General features: G+C 32.3%; 1 protein-coding gene across 2 annotated transcripts in view; it reads left to right on the top strand.

The window, feature by feature from the left end:
- The window catches only part of PLCB1 (phospholipase C beta 1), an 814,021-nt gene that overhangs the window by 716,411 nt on the left and 78,822 nt on the right, over nt 1-18,788 (top strand). The window contains exons 28-32 of one of the 2 annotated variants that reach the window (XM_074287889.1): nt 3,008-3,084; nt 3,232-3,321; nt 3,862-3,919; nt 5,603-5,689; nt 13,837-13,954. In XM_074287889.1, coding sequence (XP_074143990.1) covers nt 3,008-3,084; nt 3,232-3,321; nt 3,862-3,919; nt 5,603-5,689; nt 13,837-13,935 — 411 coding nt within the window. In that variant the 3' untranslated portion in view covers nt 13,936-13,954. The remainder of the gene's footprint in view (nt 1-3,007; nt 3,085-3,231; nt 3,322-3,861; nt 3,920-5,602; nt 5,690-13,836; nt 13,955-18,788) is intronic. The other variant, XM_074287888.1, reaches the window with a different exon arrangement.

The following is an 18,788-nucleotide window of genomic DNA, read 5'->3' as shown; positions in this document are numbered from 1 at the left end:
TTTCAAGTGGCCACTGCCATTCAATAAACTTCAGTGTTTTCTTATTACCTCCAGGCTCAGTCCTACAGAATTTTATATTTATAAAATTCTTACCCAGTTAAAAACCTCCATAACATGACTCCCTCCTACCTTTCTAATCTTCTTACACCTTACCACCATCTCCACATATAGAATCTAATGACATTGGCTTATTTTGCTGCTTCTATTATGTGCTTGGCATACATTAAATATTTTAAAATGTTTATTATTTGGCTGATTACAAGACATTCCATCTCCCAATTTTGGGCATCATCACTAATGGTCCCCTATTCTTAAATCCCCCTTCCTATATTTTTTTTCTCCTGTTGTCCTTGGCTTCCTTTAAGTCCCAGCTAACATCCTGCCTTTTACAGACAAAACAAACAAACAAAAATTTTCGTGATCCCACCCCTCTGCTTAATAATAATATCTTTCCTCTATTTATTATCTCCAATTAATGGTTGATCTTACTGCTTTGAGTTTCTCCCCACTATATTCATTTTCTCTTCTATTGTTGAATTGATTCTCCTAAAGCATAAAGCTGACCATGTCATTTCCCTCCCCCCCCCCATTTAGTCAACTCCAGGATTACATATAAATTCCTCATTTGATTTTTAAAGCCTTTATAACTTTTCCAGTTTTTAACTACCAGATAGGGGAGGGTGAGAATATGCATTTATTATGCAACAACTACATACCAGGTAGTATGCTAAGTGCTAAGCCACTTAGGTGATACAATGGATAGAGTGCTGGACATGGAGTCACAAAGACCCTGAGTTCACATCTTGCCTTAAGACACTTATTAGTTGTGTGACCCTGAGTAAATCTCTTAATTAATCCAGTATCTTTGTGGGGAAAAAAAAAAACCAAAAAACCAAAAAAACCAAATGGGATCATGAAGAGTCAGAATCTATTCAACAAAAAGTAAGACAATTATTATTTCATTTGAGACTCATAACTGTTATTTTACAATTTAGGAAAATGACGTGACAGCAGTTGCTAAGTGACTGGCACTTTCTCTCTTTCCCTCCCCCCCCCCTCTGTGTCTCTGTCTCTGTCTCTGTCTCTGTCTGTCCTTGGTGAGGCAATTGGGGTTAAGTGTCTTGTTCAGGGTCACACAGCTAGGAAATGTTAAGTGTCTGAGCCTGTATTTGAACTCAGGACCTCCTGACTTTAAGGCTTATGGTCTCCCCAGTGCATCATCTATTTACTTCTAATTGACTTTTTCAAGACACACAAATGAGTTAAGTTTCTGAGGCTGTGTTTGAATTCAGGTTTCTTTATTTTAGGCCCAGAGTTCTATCCATTGTGCTCCCTAATTATCATATGTCTAAAAAAAGCCAAATTTCAGACAATTAATCAACATGGTATTACTAAAACATTAAAAAAAAAGTCTAAGGATATAGGTTAAATTGCTTATAACAACAATACTACTAAATCATTCACTATCATACAAGATATACTGAAAGTCTTAGTATGGTTTTATACTACTACTTGTTGATATGCCATTTCAGTCTTGTCCAAATTCTCTATGACTCCATTTGGAGTTTTCTGGGCAAACATACTAGTGTGATTTGCCATTTCCTTCTCCAGGTCAGATGAGGAAGCTAAGACAAAGAGAGGAAACTTCCATTAAGTGACTTCCCCAAGATCACACAGCTAGTAAATATCTGAAGTTGGATTTGAACTTAAGTCCTCCTAACTTCAGGCTTGGTGTTCTATTCACTGTGCCTTCTAGCTGCACCCTAAGTTTTATACTAGTAAAGCTTAAAAATGCACTATATAGTTGAAGAACTATATAGTTCTTCAAGGTTTACAAAGTATCTTCCTTATGGCCACGTAAGATATCACTTAAGTATAATCTTCATTTTAAAAATGAGAACTTTGAGACTTAGAAAGTTTAACATGTATGCTAGTAATTACAGCTAGTAATCATTATAATTCAAAATATCATAAAATGGATTCCTTATACTTTTGTCACAAATTTCTTTAATAAATTCCATTAAAAAGTAAATTACATTTTCTGAATCCTTTAATTTTGAATGTCATTATAATCAATTTTCTTTTGAGTCTTGAGTGTTCCTACTGTTCCAAGTCTAACTTAATATTTGTGTATAATTTAAGTAACTTCACAGATGAATGAATCAGGTTTTATATTAATGTTTATTTAGTGTGGATCCTTCTTCACAATTCAATAAGGATCCATTTCTCTGACCTCTGAGAATTTAATTTCACAAACTGTTGATTTGTTATCACATTTCCTATATAAATGATTGTAGTGAGTAAAATATCAGCTACATATAAGCAGTCAATAAATACTTGATTTATACTTGAAAGACACTTAGAAAGGAATGTAATGTTCTGGAATGGGGATGACTTTCATTTTAGAGTCCAAATGGGAATGTGAACTGGCAACTGTTACCCCTGCCTTTTTTTTTTTTTTCCTATCTAATTTTCTGGTAAGTCAAATGTGGCTATGGCCAAAATTAATAGCTGCAATCCTTTATTTTCCTTGGTTTCCATGGTGATATAACAACAACAACAAAGAAAATATACTAATAACTAGCATAAATACTTTAAGGTTTACAAAGCAATTTACATATCTTAACTCATTGGATTCTTACAACAGCCCATTTTACAGATGAAGGAACTGAGGCATAGAAAGGTTAAATGACTTTGCCCAGTCATACAACTGTAAGTATTTAAGGCAATATTTGAACTCTGTTTTCTCAGATTCCAAGAGAGGTGCCTATCCACTTAGATTACAGTGCTCTGATTTATCCCTTGGCACCCAGGGTATACTTCCCCTGAGTTCCAGTCACTTCGTTTCTTGGCTTCTAAAGTTAGGTATATGCCAACAAATGTTTGTAACTTATTATTGTTAGTTGTATGACTTGTTTTGGAATATCAATCTCTTAACTCTGATGTGGAGAGGAAATTTTTTTATTCATAATAACTGAAATTTTCAATTTCTCATTTTCTTTCCCAGCTTATTCAGAAATTGACAGATGTTGCAGAAGAATGCCAGAACAATCAGTTAAAGAAACTGAAAGAAATCTGTGAGAAGTAAGAAGAAATTCTCATTATAAGATTTGAAGATATATATACATACATACACACACACATATATATGTATATATATAAAAATAAACATTCAGTAAAAACCTTTTATTCATTTGACTTTTTTTTCTTCATTGCATCTTTGGCTTTCAGAGAAAAGAAAGAGTTGAAGAAGAAAATGGATAAAAAAAGACAGGAGAAGATAACAGAAGCAAAATCGAAAGACAAGAGCCAAATGGAAGAGTATGTAAAAATCCCAACAAAAACACCCTTGGAGAACTTGGTTGGGAAGTGGAGAAACTCCTTCTGGATCTGCTACCTTCTAATTGACTCTCACATAAATTCCAGTTCAGTTTTTTAAGGTTTTCTTAAGTAAGAGTACACATTAAAAAAGAATTCTTTATCTGCATAATGGCCACCACAAAAAAAAAAGCATTTAGATAAGAAAAGGGAAATTATTTCTAATGGTTAATGAGTGTTCAAATAAGGAAGCTGAAACCATCCTCCACAAATAAGGTTAAATACCTGGGCTTTATTCACTTTTCATGGAAATGCCTCAGGGTAGAATTTGACTCACTTCTTAAAACCAAGAACCGGCTAAAAATCCCACAGCATTCCTTCAATCTCTTAATAATATAAACATCTGTAGTAATTCATTACTACATGTATAATATCCAAAAGGCATTTAAAAGCTTATACAACCAATTTTGAGACCAAATCAATTTTAAAGTTCATAGGCTATAACTATACTTGCCTAATAATCCACTAATTATTTGGTTCTAGGGAGAAGACTGAAATGATCCGGTCATACATCCAAGAAGTGGTGCAGTACATAAAGAGAGTATGTCAACCATTTTATTCCTTTTTGAAAGCACAAAATGTTCCAGTTTCAAAAGGAACTATAATTCCTCAATAATAAATAGTTAATAGAATTTATTAAACATCTATAGTGCTAAGAGATGGGTATATAAATTGTGTGTGTGTGTCGGGGGGAAGTGGGAAAGGAAAAGTTCCTGCCTTCATGAAGCTCACAATCCAGTGGAAGAAAAACAACATGCGAAAAGCTGAAATGGTGTGGGAAGGAGAGGCAGCAGATATTGATGAGGTGGAGTACTAGGGCTGATGAGATTGCCCCAGCAGTAAGCTTTCTGGGGCATACAATAGAAGTCAGTCAGAGAGGTCCTAAAGTGGAGCAGCCAAGTGAGAAATGTCAGAGCTGATCTCTCCTTAAATTGAGGTTTAGAGCTCATGGCACCATTTTCCAATCAGAGGTATAGTTATTTCCATATACTTCAGCACAGAGAAGAAAAGGCAACATATATAGCTCTTTAAAGCTGGCAAAGCATTACTTATGCTCTGTTATCTGATCCCTAAAATAACCCTGTAATGTAGGTGCCTTAAATTACAAATGAAGATGATTTTGAAAAACCACCCTCATTTTACAGATAAGGAACCTGAAGCTGAAAGAAACCTGAATTATGAAGTTAATAATACCAAGTATAAATGAATGAATAAAATAGATAAATGAATAAACAACCAAATAACAAATAAATGAATATGAATAAATAAATGAATATCAAGCACCAACTTATTTTTCATTTAGAAGTTCTTTGAGTGTTCATTGTATCACATATCCCTTAAAAGTGGAAATTTAAAAAAAAAAAAGATACTCATGTAAACAATAGGGACTTATGGATGGATGCCTCTTTTCTGTATTCCCCTCCCATGGTGCTATGCATATACTTTGTATATATTTTGGATTCATTTATTTCTTATGTATATTTTTTTCTTCCAATAGAATGTGAGTTTCTTAAGGGCAAGGGCTATTTCCTTTTCTTCTTTTTATTTTCCAGCATAAATGTATGCTGCCTGAATTAATATATGAAAGAGTCTGAGCTGGAAAGTACATTTCAGGCCCTTGAGCCAGAGTATAAAACTATGTTACTTGCACTTTGCAAAGTTTTCATTTACTTTCATAGTGTGATTTTTGAATGTTTTTATGAAATTGAACCTATAACCTAGAAAATTTACATGAATTGATGCAGAGGAAAGTAGAACCAGGAGAATAATTTTATACAGTGACAACAATATGGTAAGAATTAGGAACTTGTATTCATTTAACGACTAACTACAATTCCAGAAAATAGACGCTGAAACATATAACCCACCTCTATGTAAAGAGATGAAGGATTCAGAGGGCAAAATATGTATGTGTGTATGTGTGGGCACATATGTATGCATATACACGTGTGCGAATATGCACATGTATGCATGTGCACATATATAAAGGTATGTTTTATACATATATAATATACATACATATACATTTATTTCTTATTTTAACATGGTCAACAAAGAAACTTGTTTTCCTTGCCTATGTGATAACTGTAATATACATTTTATTTTTCCTTCATTCTTATTGGTGGTAGAAGGGAAAAAAGAAAACTAAATAAATTGTGATGGTTATTTTTATGGGGGGGGCGAGAAATTGAACAAAGAAACTGATTATTTCTACTTTTTTCAGCTAGAAGATGCCCAAAGCAAAAGGCAAGAGAAACTTGTAGAGAAACACAAGGAGATCCGTCAACAGATACTGGATGAGAAACCAAAGGTATATGAATCTATTTGTCAATAAATATAGGTAGATATATACAGCATAATAGATATATATATATGTACCCACACACACATACATATGTATGTTTGAAAGCAGTTTATTTCCTGATTATACATGATAAGCATTTTTGTAAAAAGCCTCTATTCAAAACTTGATAATACCACGGTAACAATTCTTTTAGCTTGAACTTAGCTACACAGATCAGGAAACCTTTCTTAGGGGACAAGTATTTGGTGTAAAGTCTAATTCTGTCCAGCAGAGTGTGCCCTTTACTGAAATCTCCTCAAGCACTGTGGAATAATAGGTAGATACAAAAATACATAGAGTAAATTATTATTATTATGAAAATTATTATGAAAAATAAAAGTATATATTATATATTATATATGTAAAGTATATCTTACATATTATAAATTTAATATTAATATAATGTCATTTAATAAAATGAATTATGCTTAGGCTTATATTTATTTAGATTTTTTTTTTTTTATCAAATCAGTGTTTGTGTAAAAAAAGAACAAATAATTTGCTAATGTCTACTAAATTAAATAGTTTTGGGCCAAATAAAGTACATAGCCTCTAAAATATATTCTACCATGTTTGAATTATAATTTATATTACTTATGTGTAGGAAAAAATATACTGTTTTTTAAAACACATTCTACCAGTCCTTCTAAAAATGGTGTGTCCTAAAAATGGAGATCAGAAAGGTATTGATAGTCAGGGACTGGTGAATTTTTACTGGTACAAACTCTTGTACCCTTAAATAAATAAATAAGCAAATGTATGTGTGCCCATGTGCACATGATCAGGGTTTTTTTTTTGTTTGTTTTTTGTTGTTTTTTTTCTTTTTTTATGTATTTACAATCGTGTGCTTTTAAAAAAACATAACTTCATGCATTTTCTGGTCAACTTTGTCTCCAAATTTCCCATATTGATGAAATCTTGATTAAACTTACTTTCTTAAATTTCCAGTGAAAGGAGTTCTGGACTTTACAATAAAAGAACAGGATTCAAATTCCAGTTCTGTGATATTGTACTAATTACTTAATCTCTCTGACTTTTTTTTCCTTGCAGATGAAATTAAGATAATATTACCCCAACTCTAGCTCAGTGGGTTAAAGAGAAAAACAAATAAAAAATAGTATATGTGAAATCCCTTTCAGATATATGATACTGTATATAAAAACATAGGGGATGAGTATTATATTTTTATTTTACATATGCAGTTTCATAAGTTTCAATTTCAGTTTTGATTTTGAGTCTTACAGATTCAATTTCCATAATATGTATATCTCTTATCTTTCCCCTATCTTTCTCCTTGCTCTATAATAACCTCCGGGGGTCAGAGCTTTATCACCCCTCACTTGGACTGCTACAATTGCTTCCTAAGTGTTTCCTCTGCCTTTTCTCTTCCCACTCCAAAACAGCTTCCATAATTCTGTCAATGTAGGATTCATAAATCAATTATTTTACTGTCATTTACTTGCACAATAATGACTCTGTAGTCTCTCTAATCAAATAGAAACCCTTCTGTTTAGCATTTAAAGCCCTTCAACCTGGCTCCAGCCCACCTCCACTGGCTTATTATAAATTCATTTCTTTCACTCATTTTATTTTTCAAGTCATACTGATATTCTTGCTGATCACCCTTACAGAGTACATTCAGCCTTTCACCTTTGTATCTTTACCAGGCTTGTTCCCCAGGCCTGGAATGTACTTCCTGATTTCTTTATTTTCTAATTTCTAGCTTCCTGTAAAATGTAACTAACTTAAGCATCAACTTCTAAAAGAAGCTTTTCTTGATTCTATCAGTTATTAGAACCTCTTTTCACCATTTTCATGTATTTCTTCATATTTTATTTTTTATAAACTTATATATAGGCATGACTCCCTTCACCTAAGTGATATTATAGTAGTTATTTTTAAAGAGTTATTAAAGCTATCAATTAGTGTATTCCTGAATTTGCTCAACTTTAGTTATTTGAAAAAAGCAAACACATCATCTCAAATTGCCCTTTAGTAATAATTTATATCTGGAAAAAAAATTCTTACCAATCTAAAATGAACTTCAAAAGCTAGGCAACTAATAATAGCTAGCATTTATGTAAACTGCACATTAAGGTTTGCAGATGTTTTAACTAGGTTGGTTGATTTGTTCGATCCTCCCAACAACTCTATGAGATAGATACTATTATTCTCATTTTATAGATGAGGAAACAGAGAGATTAAGTCACATAGCTAGGCAATATCTGAGACAAGATCATGGGCCTGATACTAAATCCTGCATTCTACCCACAGTACCTACCACCTAGCTGACTAGGTAAACTATTATTTTCCCAATTTGACAAGCCAGAGCCAATAACTTAAATATGATAGCAACAATTTGGCTAGAGTACCAACCTAACCCAGGACTGATTTACCAGATTATTTTAGGTTGGCCCATTTGATGATATACATATTATGCTTTTGATTCTGGGAGCATGTTTCAACTTTTGTAAGTGAAAAAAAATACAGTAAGAAATAGAAGCATTTAATCCCCAGTGATAAGTGACCTACACCTGTATATGTATTTTGTTCCACAGTTTGGTATCAAAATTATACATATACACACATACGTGTGTGTGTGTGTGTGTGTGTGTGTGTATCCCATTGAAATGCAGTAGAAATTACTAGATAAATCTTTTTGAGTAAATTATTTGATTTGGTCCTTTAGTATATATTGCTATCAATTCTATTCAGGGATGACTTTACCAAACCTGCATCTCCAGAGTCCTTAAACCCCATGCATTAAATCCTGACTTCCCCTTTCAACAAAGCAAAATAATTGGTTTCACTGGGAATGTCACATCTGAATGCATTTGCTTAGGCCTAAAGGAAAAGGTTTAAATGATATGTAGGAAGTAATAAAAACCAATCAAGGAGCTATCCACCAATCCGAAGAAAGGATTCTAATTTCAGAGGCCAAGTCTATTTGAACAGATGCTTTGTCAAGAGGTCAACTTGAGCTTTTTGTTAATTCAACAGAGGCAGACAGAGACAGAGAGACAAAAAGAGACACAGAGAGAAAGACAGAGAGACAGAATTTATGATATTAAATCACAGCTTATGAAATTTTCCCAATACATTCCCACTCTCCTCTACATAGATAACACACGCACTTTTAAGCATACTAAAGCTATTGACTTAAGTTAGATGAAGAATCCCCTTTTCAGGAGGATTTTTAATGAATTTTCTGTGAAACTGCAGAAAACTAGTTTGCCTCCTTCAATCTACTATTACTGCTGTGACATCCTGTTTGCATTCCATGCTTCTTGGAACACAGCTTTCTGTTTTAACTTAGCTCCTCAGGAAAAGAAATATTTCCAGGAAGCTTTAGAGCATCCTAATTTGTGCTTAAAGAACATTTTAACCATGTAGCTACATGTTCTTTTTCACCTTCAAGGGGATATAGAATGATTACCCTCATTTTCCTCTTTAGCATCCCTGTAACAAAATGACTCATCTTTCCTGGTTGCAGTTGTTCTTGTCAAATCTATGACTGACCAGGCTTATGTGCCAAGAGTGCTTAGGAAGTGCTCCTATTTCTTTGTCCCCTTTCTAATATTCCAGAAATGTGCTGTATTCTCAATTTGCTATCTCAACCAAAATTATTTATTTATTCATGATTCATGCACTACCTTCTTACAAAAAAAATAATAAAAGCAAAAAATCCCATCTTTTAAACAAAAATTTCCCTAGATTTTCTCTGTTCATGATGTTCTTAGTGTCTCTGTAATTTTTTCATAGCACCTCTAGGCCAAAAGAAATACTTAATTGTTCTGTTTGTAAAGTGATTAGATCCAAACAACTTAATACATATTCATGAAATAGCAACTTAGTAGCTGTTGGAAAAAAAATACATACATATATATATATATATATATATATATATATATATATATATATATATATATATATATATATATATATATACACACACACACACATATATACACACATATATATACACACACATAAATTGAAAGGAAAAGTATTTTGTTTATTAATCAGTTACTAATGGAATGGTTTTCCTTTTTGTTGACTGTACAACTTCCTAAACCTTGGAATTATATTGGATACCTCCAACTCTCATGTTTTGTTCCAGATTGATTTTATTCAATGCTTGCTTTTTATCACAGCACCAATGAAAATCTGGTTTTGCAAAGGTCTGATATCACAAATAAGAAAATTCAAAAAGTTACTGAGGTAGCCAAAAATGTAAGTAAACTAAAACATATCTCAGACAATTGAGAATGTCATCAAAAGGATGTAGAGTGTTCTAATATGAAACTATAATCTCTCCTAAACTAATAATATTCTTAGTCTAAGAGATATCAAGTAACCTGCTTCCTTCAAAAATTTAAAATATCCTTTGGTGGCTCTTTGAGTTTACTACCACAGCCCTAGCTCATTTACTTGTGCCATCTTTAATTTGGTAGCTTGTCAAGAAATCTGCCTAACAACACTGAGTCTCCCTTTTTTGTTTATTTTTTAGCATCACTTTATGACTCCATGGGCCTATACAACATCACAGAGCACCTAAACATGGTGTTAAAAAAATGTACCTAACCAGTGTTCCTTCTTCCTATATAATATATATTTCATACACACCTGCTTTTCTCCTTCATCTCCTTCCTACTTTCCCTCCTACAAAGTTCCTTATTCCTAGAGATCAAGAAAATGTGATATATATATATATATATATATATATATATATATATATACAAAGCTTAAAGAAGAAAGTAATCATCTTTCATAATGCAGTTTATAGCCAAAGAATGGGTCAAAAGTTTCCAAAAGTTACTGAGTACAAAAAGAGAGAAGGATGAAATGGATTTTAAGGTGGAGGACAAGTTAATCATACTTCTTGCTCACCATACCAGGCTGGGGAAAAAAAGAAATATAATATATGTCTAAATACTTGAAGAAAGACAAGTTCTGTTTTATTCCAGAGGGTAAAGCTAGAACTAGGAAGGAAAAAGGAAGCAGGTTTTGGCTCTAGATAAGGATTTTTTTTTTTTTTTTTTTTTTTTTTTACCAAATTAGAGTTCTCCAATGGGGAAATGGACTACTTTGTGAACTAATAAGTTCCCATCATTCATAGATTAAATGAAAGGTTTGACAACAAATTAAATTATTATATTAGAGGGAAACATGAAAAAAGTAACCTTGAAACTGCATTTTCAAGCCTTGCTTTTTGTTTGTTTGCTTGCTTGCTTTTTCCCCTACTCTTGCTGAACTCCAGTGGCTATCCATAGAGTAAAATTCATAGAGTAAAATACCAATTCTTGTTTCAGATTGAATATATTCTGTAGCCTGACTCAAGCCTATCATCTCACAGTTTTCCTTCATCCATTCTTTTTCATTAGTTGTTCCCTGATGATGACTTGAATTAATCTGCCTCTATATGTACCTATAATATATAAGCTTTTTTTTGATACTTCAATATCATATGTTGAAATAGTTCCCTTATTCATGGTTCAAATAAGGGACCAAATCCTCAATGATTCCTTTTATATTGCACCAAATGAATGTTCCCTTTCTTTATTCAAGTAAAAATTATACTTTGGGAACCTCTTTTATCTTTATCAGTTTATACCTTGTATAATATTTATGTATATATGTTTGTTTATATATTTAGATAATATGTATATGTCCAAATATATTTTCATATGTATGTAAATATACATATAATATGTGTATGTATTCACATATGTACATTTATATTTGTGGGGTGAATTAGAATCACCCTTTGTAAATTTAAAACTGTTTGAGGACAAGATTGTTTTGCCCTTTATATACCCATCACAGTCCTTTACGCAAAAAGTACTATTAATTGAATATTAATTGAATTAATGACATTTCCAAGTAAAAGACAAGATGGGTTATAAATCTTTTCACAAATATTTTTTTTAAAAATTGGATCAGTCCAAGTTTACCACAAATATAATGAGTAGGTTTTCTTCAATGTATAGACAGTCCCAGCAACAAGTTGGCCTGTTGCTTAAGTGAATATCATCAAATTTATACTAAGTTTGGTCTTAACTAGTATAAACTCAAGAGCCTAATTATCATTTGATATTTTATTTTAAAAATGAATTGCATTTATAGTTGCTAGAAAAGAAGGTAACATGATTGTAGTAGGTTACCCAAGATTGTGAGCCCCCGAATTTTGACAATGGCATGTAGAACTAGCAAACACCATTTAGACATGAATTTAGACATGAATTCTGTAGCTACTGGGCATACCTCACATATATTGGACCTTACTTATAACTAATACATGATTTCTGAATTCCTTACTTCTTCTTTCTCTGTCTTTCATAACATCTTTTATTTTCCACTTCTAATTTCCAACTTGGTGGGCAGCAACAAGGAATTAAGACTTCATCAACTCAAGTTACTGTTCAAAGCTACAATCATCAGTATTCCATTACAGTATTTAGCCTGCAGGTAGCAAGACCAGGGACCATAATGTTTCTCTCAGTGCAAAGAAACATGCTTTTTTTTTTTTTTTTTTCAGGCAAGAAGGTAAAGGAGTGCCTTATATCTTCTTATTTTCTTCTTTGTATAGAGTAGTGAAAGAAAAGAAAAATCTGCTGCTATGAAAAGAAAGTCTTCTGTACATTTGGACTTAATAGGGCTTAGCCTATATATGTGTTCTATTTAAGTATTGTAGTTACAGATCAGTGTGACTTAGAGTAAAAATCCAGTTCAGTGAAGACAAATTGGCAAATGTATTCACCCACATCATGTTACATATTTCTGTTCAATCATCTACATTTTTTTTCTTCTTAAATTAAAGCCTTTCTTGCAGTTAAAGAGGAAAGAATACTGGGTTGAAAAAAACAGGAGCTTTGAGTTCTAGTACCAGTTAGTTCTACCACTAGTTAGATTTATGAACTTGGGAAAGTCACTCAACTTATTGAGTCCTCAGGTGCCTTATTTGTAAAGTGAAGGTATTCTATAAAATTATCTCTAAGGTATATTCTGAAATTCTGTGTCTTTTAATAATTTATTTGAATCAGTATATAATTCAGTCATATTTTATAGTAAAGCTAACATAATATTAATAGTTATGATCAAGATATAAGATCTTACTTTATCTGTTAAATAATTATCATTCCTGACAGAATCATAAACTGAACATTACTTCATCATTGAATTAGTATTTCTTTCATATTGTTGATATTAACCCATTGCCATGCCATACACAATGAGGAAACAATTCAGAAATGGCAGGGAGATAAACACAAATTTAACTAGCTATCATCAAAACTAAGTATTTCAAAACTAATTATACCAAAATAAAAAATTCTTCCCTCTGTATTAAAAGGATTTTTCCTAAGAAATGATGCTGAATCAAATAATATTGTATGACATTTCAAATTCAACTTTGAAATGAAAATTAGTCCTTTCTGCCTTAAGAGAGAGGACATCCATTTACCTTTTCTTTGAAGTTTGTGACTTTCCTTTCATTAGATTTGAATATCTGTATGTTATATAAATATTTTATAGATATATGAAAAGTAAGATTGTCTAAAAGTATTATCATATCTTTTTAATATGGAAACAATTAACTTTAACACTTTCAGGACATCATAAAATACTTAGATCTTCATTAGGGCAACTTAGATGAATTAAAACAATTTTCCCTTCAATATTCCTCTCTTAAAAAGAAATTCTTATTTCACTCTCAATATTGGGCCTGAGGTTGGAATACTAGGGCAGTTTCATTTAACTTCACAGACCACTTCCTGTAAATTAACACCATTGTCACAGGGTTGCTCTGTGTAAAAATCCTTAGTAGTTATGGTGAAGATAATATTTAATACATAGTTCTTTGGAGGTAATAAAATTAAAACTTCCCAAAGGCCAGAATACCATATAATCCATTCAGTTGTCCTTATTGTAGAAGACACCAGGCCACATGAGAGACATTGAAGAATATGTGCGTTGGAAGTTTCAAATTTCCAGTTTAGTGGCTTATCCAAGAGTTCTCCCAGAGGAAAAAAAATTTTAAAACTAAGTACAACATAGATATATATTTATATTTCAATGCCAAAAACAAATGACAGCCTCCCTTTTTTTTCACACAGGGGGAAGGCTCCTCCTCAAACTTGTCGGAAACTTGCCCTGAGGATCCCTCTATTTCCCCCAACTTTACTCCCCCCAACCCTCAAGGCCTCAAGTGGTGACCACCATCCTCCCGACCAGGTAGGACTGGATGAGAGGGGTGGCTTTTGAGAAATTTGAGGTCTGTGGCATATAGTACTGTTTTCTGTCAGGATGGAATTCCTTTATCTATCTTCATTCACATTCTCTGTCTCAATGCATCTTCTTTCCTCATCCCATTATTTCCACCTCCAACTTTTTCCCATAATCTTCTACTTTCTCTTTTACCTTCCTCTAGGAAGAGACTTTCATTTTTGTCTTTGTATTTCCAGATCTTAATATATAGTACCTTACACATAGTAGGTACTTAATACATTTTCTTTAAATTGAATTTTACATCATCTAATCTTCATGAGATTATTTTTTCCATCCATTTGCTTCTTTTCTGTCCTTTTTTGTTTCTTCTTAAAAACTCACATTTAAATCTCCTAACTTTCCCTTTTAGACTCCAGCTTTTATGATATTGTTATTCTACAGTGTTGTTATGCAGATGATAATTTAAAATGCTGTTTGTTACTCCCAGAAGACCATTTCTTTCCATAACTTTCTCTATCTTCATATAATTTTTCATTCATTACCCATTGTATTTACTTCCATAGACTGTTACATTTAATTATCATTCTCCTTCCAGATGGTATGTTAGGTGCCTTTAACCTTCCCCTGCTATGTTCTTTGGCATTCTAAAAATTCAGCACTAAATTAAGGACTAAGTATGTTTTTCAGTTTCTTTCATCTCTCCTAAATATATTTCTCTAAATTATAAGAGACATCATATCTTAGAGATACTTGATTAAATGGATAGTGTGTAGGGCATAAGAAGACTTTCAATTATTAGAGATGATCCATAAGTTTAGGGATTAGAAAACAACTTAAAGCAGGAGAAATAAGGGAAAATAATGCAATCAGTAAAATTCCTTTGCAAAAAAAAATTAATAAATAAGCCATTTCAATAGAAGTGAAATATGTGGAAGTAAGGTGGTTGTTTCAGTTTATTGTAACAAAAGGTAGATTTATCCTAATGTCATAAAAATCAGTTGAATAAAGATTAACTTAAAGTTTCATACATATTTTGTCCTGTGAAGCAGTGTAGATGAGAAGCAGACAAGTGTTATTAGAAAAGAGAACTTGAATAGAGGTCTTACTTTACTTATGCAGTAAAACTTTAGAGTTCAATTTTTTTCAGTACTTCAGGGAAATACTATCAAAACATTTTTAAATTATACATTTCTTTAATGACAGATTTTACTTTATTTCACCTTCATAATTGCTTCTTAATAATGAGATACAATGTGTTTATACTCATCCTGTTATTAAGAATTGTATGGGAAATAGAATGGGCAGGCTGTGATTAGAACAAAATCAATAATTCTAAACATACTTGTACTGTTTGTGATACCTTTTTAAAGGAAGATCTTTTTTCAAAGAGATTTAGAGTCAACAGAATAGCCCTAGAAGTATCTTTTTAAGTAGTTTATAAACATCAGTACTTTAATAAAAAAAAACCTTATTTACAAATATTTTATTAGTATTATAATTCTAGTAGTTTGTGACACTGTTATCAAACATTTGATGCCATGCTTAGAAAATACTATTCTTATAAGTAAGATCAAGGACATCTCCTTTCTGAGTTTATAATTTTTTTAAGTATTGTACAAGGTTCTTAAGTAACTTTTGTGGTCTTCATATATTTTTCTGTTCAGTCAGCCTTATGCTACTCATACTAATTCCATTCATAGACTTTATTACCTCCAGAATATAAAGTGAACTTGCTTATTCATATAAAGTATATTATGCTTAAAGAGAGAAAAATGAACCCTACATTGCTAAGACTACAGACAAGCAAGAAAAGCTTATTATTTGTTTTGTCCTCTTTTTCTTCCCTGTCACATGGATGACATAAAACAAATAAGAGTTTTGCAATTTTATTGCAACAAACCAACCTCATTATTAAATGGAGGACCACCTAGTAAACTTCATTTGGCATTTGCTCTGAATTAAAAGAACAAAATGAATTTATTTCACTTAAGAATGTAGCCAGCTACATTTGGTCCTTTCTTTTATTTACCAAAAAATTTTAGTTTTATCAGAGCTTCATGGGAGTTGAGGGGCAAATGAGGTGGCAGATTTTCTTGCTGTTATAATTTAATGCCTCCTTCATAAAGGCATCTTAAATAGACTAAACAAGGACCTGGAGAGGAAGGTGGAAAGGCCAAATCTGAATGGTCAGCAGCCAGAAACTAAACATGAACCAGATCTAAGGGGCAAGATTCCAAGAGTAGACAAAGTATATAGGACAAGTCAACAAGAAAATCAAGAGCTAAAACCCATAATGATATCAGAGGCAGGAAAACCTTGGTCCCAGTAAAGATAAATAATCCTACTATGACAAAAGCCAATCTTGATTCTCTTTTCTGGTGTGCTAGATAGGACTAAGTTATTTTAAAGAAGATCCCTTCCCACAGAAGGAACATTGTTTCAAATCCTTACTCTTTCTTTTGAACTCAGGCAAGTCATTTAATCTCAAACTTGGTTTTTCTCATCTGTAAAATGAGAAGATGGGTGTAGGTAACCTAAAAGTTGCTTCTAGCTTTAAATCTATAATCCACTTGAACTGACATTACCAGAAATTAGTCAGAATCAATCAATCAATATCTCTCTCTCTCTGTCTCTCTCTGTCTCTCTCTGTCTCTCTCTGTCTCTCTCTCTCTGTCTCTCTCTCTCTCTCTCTCTCTCACACACACACACACACACACACACACACACACACACGTGAATATTCTGATAAGTATGAGACTTACCAGTATACATAAAAACCCACAGTGCATAAAATTGCCAAAAAATTATCCAGTGAATGATTTTTCCAGTTAAATACAAGTTTATACTAGAAAGCAGCTATTACAGAAATGGGTAGAACTATCCTCTATTGATTTGTGAATGTGACTTTTTATACAGTGTGTCTATATCTAATATTATGCTTAAGAATCATAACATCATCCTGGTAATCTCCATTTCTTAAGTTGTTATAAAATAGAAATACAAAACAAATAAAAGATAAAAATCCACTCCATAATATATATATATATATGTTTCTTTTTATTCATCTATAGAATAACAGATTTCTGATATTATATACAAAGTAGCATTGTTAAATGCAAATCAGTTTCTTCATAAAAGTGTTTAAGTACATTTTCTGCTATGTCTCCAGCACTGTGCATGGTACTGTAAGCCCAAAAAAAAAAAAAAAAACAACTGATGATATAGCATCTTCCCTCAGGTACCCAGCAATATTAACTGATATGAATATAAAAGTAGATAGCAATTCAAGGTGATGTAAGAAATAAATAAAATTAATTTTAAAATAAATTAAAAAGAAGAGAAATAATATGGAATTATTCTTTATGTTTAAAAACACATTATAACCCAATGAAATGAATACTGAAATTGAAGTCAGAGTCCATTATTTCAAATCCCTGTCTTTCTTTCTGAATGTTGGCATGTCACTTAATGTGAGTGAAGTGATTTATCTTTTCTTATTCCCAAACAGTGAAACCAAATGAATGTAAAACCATGACATGTCTCAAGCAATATGTCTTTCCACAGCAGTCATCAATGGAAGCCATTTTGGATTCTCCCTTTTGTCCACTATTCAGTATTGAAGGGTTATGATACTAAGGATTTTGACCTAACTGTTCTTTAAAGATGAGGAAAATGCACAAACTAAACTTTAAAAAAAAATTTCTAGGGATGAATTTTTTTAAAAGAGAAGACAAGATTGAATCTTAGGTAAAAGATTTTACATAAACACATCTGAATTTATTCAAATATATAGTATCTATCTTTTATCTTATCTATTTAATACCTCTATGTATGTATATATAAATGAAAGAAGGTAGAAAGAAGAGAAGTAATGGAGACAGAAAAGATTGGTCAGAAAAGGAAAAAGAGAATGATAAGAATTCAATGTGACAGAAAAGGAGTGAGGAAAAAGTAACAAGAAATAGACAATGATCAGGTATTGAATACAAGGCAAGGAAAAGGGAAAAGGAAAAACATTTGCTTTAATTATCTAATCTGTAATGATCTTGAACAGTACTGCTTCAAGGGAGTGGTGGTGACAGAAGGCAGATTATAGGAAGAGACACTTGAACAATGGGAGAAAAGAATGTACATTGAAAGAAATGATGAAAGGTGTTAGTAATTGAATTAATAAATCAAAACTTTTTTTAGGCTCCCTATTCAATAGTAAGTGAGATCAGGTGCTCAGATTTAAGGAGAAATAAATTAAATTAGGGACAAGAGAAGGGTAGAGATGAATTCTATACTTTCTCCTTTTTTCTTTGTTTTTTATGAAGGAGGTAATATACTGGCCTCTGGCCTTAGCCTTGGACCTAGAGGCAAGGAATAATAGACTTTTTTTTAGTAAGAGTATCAGACAGATAGTTCCTACTTATTTTATCCCTGTCAATAGTCAATAAACATTTATTAAATGCCTGTTATGTGGCACACATCAGGTATACAAAGTCTCTGTCCTCAAGGAGCTCATAATCTAATGGGGGAAGAAAACATATATAAAGAAGCTGAGGGTGGAGATGGGGAGAGAAAGAGAACTACCCAATGCAGGACATGAGGTTGTGCAACTTGGGTAGAAAATGATCTGGAGAGTGTAAGTTACACAGTTCATTTTGTCTTGAAGAATATTGGGTTTCTGGAGATCTCTAAATTCAGCCAGGAGCTTGTTCCAAAGTATGTTCCTAACATGTGGACAGTGTGGGGAGAGAGAAATGAAATATTTATCTCCAGCTAATGAGGGAAAGGAAAGGGGGAAACCCCATTTGTAGGCGCATAGAACCCATGAGGCGCGGTGTCCCCTGTAAAA

The sequence above is a fragment of the Sminthopsis crassicaudata genome, chromosome 2 (genome assembly GCF_048593235.1).
Source record: "Sminthopsis crassicaudata isolate SCR6 chromosome 2, ASM4859323v1, whole genome shotgun sequence".
Taxonomy (NCBI): domain Eukaryota; kingdom Metazoa; phylum Chordata; class Mammalia; order Dasyuromorphia; family Dasyuridae; genus Sminthopsis; species Sminthopsis crassicaudata.
This window is presented reverse-complemented; position numbering and strand designations above follow the sequence as displayed.